This window comes from Miscanthus floridulus, chromosome 11 (assembly GCF_019320115.1).
Source record: "Miscanthus floridulus cultivar M001 chromosome 11, ASM1932011v1, whole genome shotgun sequence".
NCBI classification, from domain to species: domain Eukaryota; kingdom Viridiplantae; phylum Streptophyta; class Magnoliopsida; order Poales; family Poaceae; genus Miscanthus; species Miscanthus floridulus.
In genome coordinates this window covers 100,733,352-100,744,232 of record NC_089590.1, presented here as the reverse complement: position 1 = coordinate 100,744,232, position 10,881 = coordinate 100,733,352, and the positions used below count along the sequence as shown (strand labels likewise).

Genomic DNA, 10,881 nt, shown 5'->3' with positions numbered 1-10,881 from the left:
TAGGCACAAGTTAACCTTAAATACTAGGTTTTAGGGGTTAGTCAATAAAGTGGGCGGCTAACATGCCACCGCCGCCAATAGAAAAGCCTTTTCCCTTTGCTCCGGCTAGGGCCCCTCTCCTTCTTCCCCTCCGGTGCGTATGCCGATGGTAGGAAGGAGAGGGATCCATCTCGCTTTTCCACAATTCTATATCCAGATTACTTAGGGTTTAGTCCAAATAAACGGTGAGATCAAATGATTTTTGCTCGAGGTCTTGTGACCTACGATGGCTTCGGTGATTGCCATGACAAGATCGCCACTGCAGGCATCGATTTCATTGGCAGACGGCCAATTTGTGGCAATTATCTACAAGGGGAGGGGTGCTCCTAGGCATTCCCAACGAGGACAGTTACTCTGGGTCATCGATCTCATCGTCGATGCCCGTGGAGAGAAAATCAAGGATTTGAGGTAAAGAATCTGCATCCTATGTTGTACGGTTGTACCCAATGATACAACTGTCGATGTTCTTTTATCGATTCAGATACGTTTTGAACTGGTTCTGGAATGTTGGATCTTACGGCAATGGCGAGGTGAGGAGAAAATACAAAAAGGAGGGGATACCATCCCTTTGTCGCAAACAAAAAAACATTAGGGTACTTCCTCCAATCACAAATAATTGACATTTTGATGTTAACACAATCTTCAAATCACAACCTTGGCAAGCACTTTTTTGTTATAAAACATGCTCAATACTCTTATAGAACTACATTAAAAATATTCATATAATTTCAAATATCCAATGCAAGCTCAATACACAAAAGGCAATTGCAACCTTGGTAACCAAAATCCCAAAGGCTGACACCAAAGTTGAGTCGCTTCTCTGACTGAGCCCTGCAATGGGGAGGGGAGCTTCAACCCCTCTCGCCCATGCTAGATCCAGTTATTTGTCTGTGTTAGTATGTGTGTGTGGCACCAAAAGTTGATGCATAGGTGGACAATCAATTAGAGCCCAAACGGGTAGCAATGAGGTTGGTACACCAGGCCAGAACCACATACTCCCTCCGTATAGGTTTTAGAAGTCGTTCTAGCGCATAATCAGAGTTGAGGAAAGGAAGTCATTCTACCGCTCATGCAAAGTTTTGGACGCCGCTGCCCCTGCATGCACGCGCTCCGGCTCCCTATAGCGCGTTAATAGCGCCGCACTCGGGCTCCCGAACATTCATGCAATACTTAGACACGGCATGTTGTAGCTATAGGAAAAAACAAACAAACTCATTTATAAACCTTACCGGGCAGGTTTTGTAGATAATCGAAATCAACCGCACCAAACTCGTCTAGTGGCAAGTTCAAATCAAACCCTGTCCAAAAAAGAAGAAAGAAAATGAGAAACATTAGCCCACGTTGTTGCTTTAAATATAAAAAAAAGAACAAATGAACTGAGTACATTACCATATGTGGTGTGATCCTCCAATATTGCCTCATTGAGATCGAATGGAAGATTGTCGTCGTCATCTTCTTCTACACGAACATTCAAATCAAATGGATTAGCCATTGCAGTGGAGAAGAGATAAGCCATGTCATTTAAGCAAGCAAGCAAGGAAGGCAAGGGAGGATGAAGCACTTGAAGCGTCGGACCTGCTGAGCATTTAAATAGATCAACCAAGGAACGAGGTGTCGGACCTGCTAAGCCAACATGCTGAGCGCGCGCGCAATGGAAAAACGAGTGTCAGTGCACTTAAACGCAAAAAACGAACCAAATTAACGAGGCTAAACGCGCCTCATCGCAGCTGAACTCGCGCCAACGGCGAAAATCGAACGCTGGAGTGCCTCCCTACCGCGAGTGCGAACGGCAAAATCGCGCACAAACCGCCCAAACGCAAGCGCCACGCCTAGCCGCAAACGCGAAAAAACCGAGCCATGCAGCCAAAGAGCAAGCGCCACGCAACAAATAGTGCCATGCAAAATCAAGCCACAGCAAAAAAAAAAAAGGCGTCCGTCGAGTTTCGAACTCGAGTCACTGGACTTACACCTCGATGCACTAACCGTCCGAACTAAGGAACTTTCTCCTATGGAATGCACCCGTAACCCTATTTAATAGGGGCAGATAGGAAAAAATATCCCCTAATTAATCACTCCTTGGTAAGCACAATCATGTCATAAACGACTTCTAAATCCTATACAGAGGGAGTACGTATAGAGCTGGTGACTATTTCATTCTGCTTCGCTGATAGCAAGTTCATTTTGTCTAGATTGATGTTTCCTTCACCCAAACTGAGTTCCTCATCATCAGATTGACCTCTTCCCCACTTGAATACACTAGGCAACTTAGCTTACCCATTTATGTTCTTAGTAGTGATTGTGAGCTATAGTATAGTGTATGGAATGCATGACGCCTATGAACCTAGGCTTAACCACTGTAAAAAGTTATACATCATGGATTAGACTAATAGATATGTTTGAGAAACATTAGCATCCCCATTTTTGTGTTGGGGCTTGACAAAGAGTGGGGAATTGAAGGGGATCAGAGCCCCCTCTTCTTTTCCTCTCCATCCTCACTCTCGCTTCTCTCCGTCGAGATGCAGTGGGCTCTTCCCATGCTGGATCCACCCTTGTCTATATATGTCAGTGTGCATGTGTGGCACCGAAAATCGATATATATATATATACACACACTACCCCGTAGTTAGGCTATAAAATAACTTATTCTGTAATCACTTTGAGTTACGATAATTACTATGTTAATTTATAAGATTATAGTAACTCATTGCTAAGTAGTTTACTATAACGTTATGATAAATATCCCCATGTGTTATAGTAACCCAACTATCGAAAATATGTATTGACATTATCGTAAATAAATGTGGCTACAAAATAACTTATTTTGTAGCTGGCTACTGAATATAGAACTACTATCCTATAGCTGGCTATAAAATAACTTATTCTGTAACCACTTTAAGTTACGATAATTACTATATTAATTTATGAGATTATAGTAACTCCTTACTAAGTGGTTTACTATAACGTTATGGTAAATATCCCCATATGTTATAGTAACCCAACTATCGTAAATATGTATTGACATTATCGTAAATTAGTATATAAAAAACAAGTCCAAATACTGTTCCGGCTGATTTGTTGTCAGAGAAAAACACTACTCCGGTTGAAAAAACAAGTTGAAAAATACGGAGGCGATATGTAGAATGAGGTTGGTGCACTAGCACCACTACATATAAGAGCCACGTACTAACAGCCTGTTTGTTTCGGCTTAAACGATCATGAATTATTACTGCTGACTAATTTATTGTGAAAAAAAATACATACTAGCTTCTAATCCACGATCGTTTACATCCAAAACATTCAATATACAGACGCAGTTTGTTGACGGCGACACCTATTCTATAATTGAGTTTGCTTTTGGTGGCGTGGATTTTTGGATCGTGCGGTTTATTTGTACGGTCTAGTCCTTTTGTGTCGATGATCTAGAAACAATAAAAGACGACATAATTAACCTCTTGTTGGGTCAAAAGTATCTTTTTACAAAGCGATAAAAAATACTTGAAACTGGCAACTTTTTCACAAATAAAATTTTCTTGGGATATGATGTACGTATATACAGTCGGGACACGTACGACAGGCCGGGAATGCAATTATATATCTAATCTTTGTCAGCACTCACTCACTTTACCTTGATGATCACCCACCCAGCCACAGCCAGTGACAAACTTGCTTTTAATTTGCAAGACATAAACAAACTCAGAAAATATCTCTCTCTCTCTCTCTTCCACCGGCACCCCGAGCAGCATCTCCTCCTCCTCCCTCCGCTTCGCCAAACCCTAGTAGTAGTACTCGATCAGAAGACAATGGCGCCGCAGCCACCGCTTCCTCCCGCCAGCGGCGACGGCGACGGCGACAGCATCGTCGATCGCGACGTCTGGCTCGCCTGCGCCGTCCCGCTCTCCCGCCTCCCCACCGTCGGCGCCGAGGTCTACTACTTCCCGCACGGCCACGCCGAGCAGTGCCCCGCGCACCTCCCGGCGCCGCTCCCCGCGCCGCACCTCTTCCCCTGCACCGTCACCCACGTCACCCTAGGCGCGGACGACAAGACCAACGAGGTGTTCGCCAAAATCTCCCTCAGCCCAGGCCCCCACCGCGGCGGGCCTTCTCGTCCCGACCCCACCAGCACCAGCACCAGCACCACCGCCAGCGACAACAGCCCGCCGCAGGAGACAATCATGCTCAGCTACTTCACCAAGGAGCTCACACTGAGCGACGCCAACAACGGCGGCGGCTTCTCCGTCCCGCGCTACTGCGCCGACCACATCTTCCCCACGCTCGACTTCGACGCCGACCCGCCCGTGCAGAACCTCGTCATGAGCGACACCAGGGGCAACCCCTGGCAGTTCCGCCACATCTACCGCGGCACGCCGCGCCGACACCTGCTCACCACCGGATGGAGCAGGTTCGTCAACGCCAAGCTGCTCGTCGCGGGGGACATTGTCGTCTTCATGCGCCGCGCCAATGGCGACCTCATCGTCGGCCTGCGCCGCACTCCAAGGTACCCGCTCGTCTTCCCAGGGGCCGCCGACCCGGACCATCAGCCCCAGGCCCCGCCCCGCAACGCGCGCGCGCGGGTGCCGCCCAAGGACGTCATGGAGGCCGCGCGCCTCGCCGCCGAGGGCATGCCCTTCACCGTCACCTACTTCCCGAGGCAGGCCGCCGGGGAGTTCGTCGTCCCGCGCAGCGAGGTGGAGAAAGCGCTCGCCACCCGCTGGGAGCCAGGCACGCAGGTGCGCATGCAGGTCATGGAGGCCGAGGACACGCGCCGCACCGTGTGGGCCGACGGCCACGTCAAGGCGCTCCACCAAAACATCTGGCGAGCGCTCGAGGTCTGAATTCTCGTCTCGCGTTCGTCTTCCTACCATAGTTCCAATTAATTGCCATTGACCAACCTGATCACCTGCGTGTGTTGTGTTCACCGGAATCACCGACCGCCTACTGCCATTATGCTAATGATCCGATTCACCTTCCCCCACCTTTATTGTTGTTGGTACCCTTTCCCTTAATCAATTACTAATTAGTGTTATTAAGTAGTACAAAGCTATCATTAGAACAATCTTGACCTGTAGTAGCTTTCAAGCCAGTCGCTCGTGCTAAACAGATTTTGTTTTGTTGCTTTCGATCAGTGTCGTAGAGTCGTCTTTTTATATTGCGATTGGGATTCCGATTGCGTTGTGGGGCGGCCGGTGGTTCTTCTGTCGGATTGGATACCTTCACATGTCTGTTTCTGTTTCCAAGTAGCAGTAGCCTGTAGGGCTGGCTGCTTCGTTTCATTCAGCTTGTCCATACTAGTATCTTCCTGCTACTGCTGCCAAGTACTCTAGTCAATTTCATACTACTCCTAGTACTGTGTATTCATCCAAATCTTGTCGTGACTCGTGATGCCTGTCAGCCTGTGCCACTTCGACTTCGTACCGGACTTCTCATTTCTGAATGCATGCACCCGGTCTCCATTCCCTGTTTAATTTAATTTGTTTTCGTACAAGAAACCATGCCAGTTTTTGACATGCATGTGCACTGCACGTAGGTCTGTAATGTACTCGGTCCCTGAAAACTTTATTAGAAAGAAAAAAAACTCGGTCCCTGTCAGGGAAGTCACCAAAGAATTTGATTCTTCCTTATCATCACGTGGATTCCCAGCCCAAGCCCAATCGGCTTTAGCTTGTTCCTATGTTTGTGCTGTTGCTTCCATCTGTTTGTTGAAAATGTCAGGGCTAAATATGTTTATATTATACTGTTTTCGTATTTCTTTCTTTTTTCGAGCTATAACTGATTTGGTATATCTTTTGTCGTGTGGGTTCAGTTCACCCTCTTGTATTACAGCCTGATTATTTTTGAACTGAATATATTATTGTCTTATTATTAGTAGGGAAATATATATTATTTCCTTGTCAGTCAGAGCTAAGGGATCGGTGTTGTTTGTTTACCATTATTATTGCCGCGTGCCTACTTGATCCCGACTTATGTCATTACCACTTGACACAACTGCAGATCGACTGGGATGACTCCTCTCCATTATCACTAAAATTGAGCAGATTTGTGAATGCTTGGCAAGTCCAGCTTGTTGCATACCCTCCTCTCCCAAATAGAGTGAGGATTTGCGACCCAATTGCACCTCTTTGCCCTGGAGATGTCTCTTATCCACTGATCGGATCGGAAAGCCAGGCAATGGCTATGATATTGGGGCCACCAATTCCTGCTGGCATGCAGGGAGCCAGGCACACCGGCCCTTGTGCTGCACCCTCTGAATCCTCTGCAATGCTCACGACTCAGTTGCTATTCCCCCTAACCAACAGGGACTTCCAGATGCCACCGCGTACAAGCCCCAGTGCTTCCTCTGAGATTCTAGAAGCTGCTTCTCCTCCCAACAACTCAGTAAGCATGCGTCCAGAGCTTCCAGTCCAAGTGAAGAGCATACAGCTCTTCGGCGCCACGATCACGCCCCATGTTGTGCAGAGTGCTACCGATGGTGGTTCTGAAGAAGTGATTGGAGCTCCTTATGGCGATGCTATGGCTGATGACAATGTTGAAAAAGATGTCTAAACCATGCAGCTGTACTTGAAGGTATGGTGTGATCTTCTCAGCATCCCCTTGTGGTTGTTGCAATGAAAAATGCAGAAAGTTTAATTTAGGTCAGGATACAAAGTGTATTTGGGGGGGGGGGGGGGGGGGGGGGTGTTGTTCATCAGATGCTCGTACATACAGAACCTTATATGTTTTGATGGATCAACCAAATTAAGATTTGTGTCATTATCATGGGCTCCTGTCACCACGGGCAGAGCCTTATAGAGGTGATCCCCTTTGTTTCAATGATATGAATAGAATGTTCATGGCTGCTATATGTTGCTTCAAGTCTTATGGTTTGCAAATCTGGATAAAGTTCAAAGAAGAACATATAGTGTATATGGAAGCATAGGAAATCTAAATAGTGATTTTTGCAAAGACATAAGAAGCTGCAGAAGCAAATTGTTGTAATGAAAAAAAAAGGAGCACGGTCTATCTATATTGACACAGAAACATTTTCAACCCCCCTCTCCACGCTTCACCACCGTCTGTCACTGATGTGTGCTTGCAATGCTTTTGTTTGCAGATGCCTGGATAAGACTGGGAGTATCACTACCTCTACATCTGGGTTTCTACTGCCAAAATACCAAGTGTCTGTCTCTCTGGTGCATGCAGAGTTTATCTGTAGCTAGCTTTAGTAGGCTGTGGCAGTATTACTATTGCAACCCCGGCGCCTTATTAGTTGTGGTTAGCTAGAGTGAAGGGGTAGCACGCATGGCTGTAGTTTAGTTGAACATCACCGCGCATTCCATCGCTGTCACATGCATTTAGATTTTTTTTTCCCGATCCGTTTGGAATTAGTTTTAACAGACTACTATATAATGTTGGTTGGTTGATTCAATTCTGGGAGTTGGTCATATCGCTCTCGTCTGCTCTGCTGTATTCCATTGCTTGCAATTTGCAATTACATCGTCTGGAACTATATGTGGGTTTAATTTGGTAACAATATGGGTCATTGCTCCTTCCCCCTAATCGTGTGGCATTAATTGTTTGTTGGGTCTGGATCAGCTCATGTGAAGTCATGTGCAAGGGGAATTTTTTTAATTTTTAACACATTTTTTAAACTAACACTATTTATTTTTTTTCAAATCTAACACTTTTGGCCGCGCATATTCGCACAGCGCGGCGATTTAACGTTGCCGCGCCATGCATGGGGCGTGGCGAGGCTGCCCACGTGGCAGCGACCAGGGCCCTTGACTGGTGACGTGGCCGGCGGTGACGTGCCACGCATCATGGCGCGGCAGTGGCGCGCCACCATCCAGGGCGCGGCAGAGCCTAATATAGGCACGCGACCCAGTCCCGCCCCTCCCTCTCCGTTTCAGTCGCTAGGGCACAGCAGCCGCCTTCATGCCGCCCTACCCCCGCCGGCGCGCCTCCCAACCTGCACCGCCGCGCCATTGCCTCCCGGCTCCCCCACGACCGGCCACCGAATTTCCTTCCCTTGGCGTTCCCCTCCATACCTTCTCCGAAGCTCCTCCTCAGCCTTGTCAAGGTAATGAAGATCCTCCTCGGCCTCCATGGTAGATCGAATGATTTGAATGTGAAGGTAGGGTATGGAGGAAAATATGAGTTCGTTAGAATGTTGGATTAAAGGATTAGGATTAGGATTAGGATTGACAATGTTAAGGTTAATTGGTTAGTTAGAATTATGATTATCATGTATTTTGCTTGTTTGAGTTTGCATCTCTACTTTTATATGTGAATAAATATATTGACACACTGTTGATGTACCAAATTTTATTTTTTACTGACCAAAGTATAGTTTTTATATAGTTTTCATGTTTGCATCTAAGATAGAGTTTGCAACAAAGTGTAGGTTATATTTTATTTGTTGTAATACAAATGGTTCTCATTGACATTAATTTGTGATGTTTTGATTTTTGTTTGTTAAATTACAACCGTTTTGTTAGATGCAAGAAATGTATCGGGAGGAGTTTTGACGAAAATAGGGTCGTCCTCGAGAATTATACCCCGACGTGTCTAGCAAAGATGCCCCCGTCTCTCCTGACCTCCATGTCTCTAACTATGCCTGTGGTTTCCCGGCCGACGTGTTTCAATCGAGACATCCAGACACAGCGGCGCGTTGCTTCTACACATGCAGTCGTTTTAATGTAAGTAATTGTTTCCACTATCTTTTTTTCTTCATTTGTGTAAGTAGGCTACTAATATTTTATTGGAATATTGTTGTGTCGGACCATGAGAGGTGTTTTTTCTTTCGGTGGATCGACGGTGTAGAGAAGTTTGACCCTAGATACCTTCTTTTCAACGATTGGTGTAGAGGGATACATCCACGTGAGCACTTCCTGCGTTGGGTTCCACCCCCCCTAACCCCCCGCCAATGACGGCTAAGGAGAAGCACCTAGCCGCAGTTAGACGACTCGAGGAACCTCCTCTGTGCGAATACGGAGATCGAGGTGTGATAAACCCTGAGAATACGTTGGAGTTTGTGTGTCCGAACAAACACAAAGTAAGTGGAAAGTGTATCTGTTTAAATGTTTATCTCTATAGGTGTGCGTGTACTAATGTATTCTCTTGTAGCGTTATGAATTTGCGAAGTGTCATTTCAATGAGTGGCTCTATGGTCCTAAGAATCAATGGCCGGAGCCACCAAAGGCAAAGGAAAAGAAGAAAGAAAGATTAATTTACAAAGCACCTCCAGTCACGTGCGAATGTGGTGTTAAATCCATCTACGGTCTAGTCCCTTCGGAGCTTGGAATAGGCCATTATTGCGGCCATATGGTTGACTATGACGAGGTTGATTATTTTGTGGTAAACATGAAATCGTATTTTGTTTCTTTTGCTAAGACATATATGATATAATTTTTTGTTTGAACAGAGCACTAGAAAATGCAGGTGGGAATGTTATGATGGTCAAGCTAAGTTCTTGGATGAACTGAAAGGGAGGCAAGTAATTGCATGGAAGAGGGGATATGGACCTGACTACGTCAACCTATTCGTTAAACATCATAAAAACAATATGCGTGAGTTTGCTAGACAACGCGGTATTCATAACCCGATCGATGTTGAGCTTGACAAATGGGGATTGGAGAGACAGAGGACGCTAGAGGAGGAGAGGGCAAGGAAGGAGGCAAGGGAGGAGACAAGAGTATAGATATAGGTCTTGAACGAGCATGTTGTTGCATTATGTGCCAGTGAGTGCTTGAAAGCCTTTTTTCGTTGCCTAATTTTAAATGTAATATAATCGCATCGCTAACTGATTGTATTTTATACATGAAGGGATTGGATGCAGCGAGGACCATGCCGTAGAGGTGGCTCGTGCAAGGTATGAGGAAAAGAAGTTAGATGAGCACGGAACGTGAGCTGGTCGCACCGTTCAATCACCGATTATGTTGTCTGATGAGGGGGACGAGGATGAGGACTACACTGCTAGGTTGGCGATCTCATTGTTCTTGCTGAGGAGGGCTTACAGGCGGAGGAGACAGAGGATGACACTGGCAGACTGAGCGAGCTCATCGCTCTAGCAGAGGCGGGCTTGCAGGCAGAGGAGGCTGAGGACGACACTGGTAGACTGAGCGAGCTCATCGCGCTAGCAGAGGTGGGCTTGCAGGCAGAGAAGGCTGAGGATGACACTGGTAGACTAAGTGAGCTCATCGCTCTAGCAGAGGTGGGCTTGTAGGCGGAAGATGATGACGGCGTGTTCTTCACTCAGACCGTAGAGGCCGCAGATGAAGTGGAGGACGCTTACTACAGGCGACACGTAGGTCAGAGCAATGCGGGTGAGCCTAGACACAGCAACAAGGTTGTGGTAGAGGACTGGTACTCGAATGATGAGTTGCTTACTCAGTATGTTTTAGACTGAGGATTTGAAAGTGCATTTACCCCCTATGTGGGTTTTGGTGTATTGATGACATCCAACTTAGGGACTAATGTGATCTTAATGAGATATATCGCAACTATTAGTCCCATAAAAGATTCAAAGAGTTGATAAAGATGAAATGGTATCCCTCAATTCTTGAAGTTGTAAAGGTGGATGAACTCAAAGCGCTCTCCAAAGGTTTTATTTTTGTTTTTGAGTTTAGGATCCGCTGCACTATAAAGAGGGATGCAGACTTAGTTGGTCTGAGAAAGATAGAGTGCTCAAGCATAAAAATAAAATCAAAAGAGAGACACTCTAGCACTCCACGAGCACGTAGAATATTTTTCAGTGACTATTGTGTTGGAAGTCCCAACGTAAGCCGGAACTCCCGACCGTCGCAAGTCATGACTCATGCCAGAAGTCATGACGCCCAGTCACTTAGCCTGCGCAATGACTGTGGCCGT

The 10,881-nt window shown here is 46.3% G+C and overlaps 1 protein-coding gene across 1 annotated transcript; it reads left to right on the top strand.

Moving 5' to 3' along the window:
- The first annotated feature begins 3,802 nt into the window (after positions 1–3,802).
- Positions 3,803–7,509, top strand: LOC136494695 (auxin response factor 13-like). The gene is made up of 3 exons (XM_066490865.1): positions 3,803–4,865; positions 6,028–6,600; positions 7,127–7,509. The coding sequence occupies exons 1-2, from the start codon at positions 3,840–3,842 to the stop codon at positions 6,577–6,579; spliced, it is 1,578 nt and encodes a 525-aa protein (XP_066346962.1). The 5' UTR covers positions 3,803–3,839; the 3' UTR covers positions 6,580–6,600; positions 7,127–7,509.
- Positions 7,510–10,881: the final 3,372 nt, after the last annotated feature.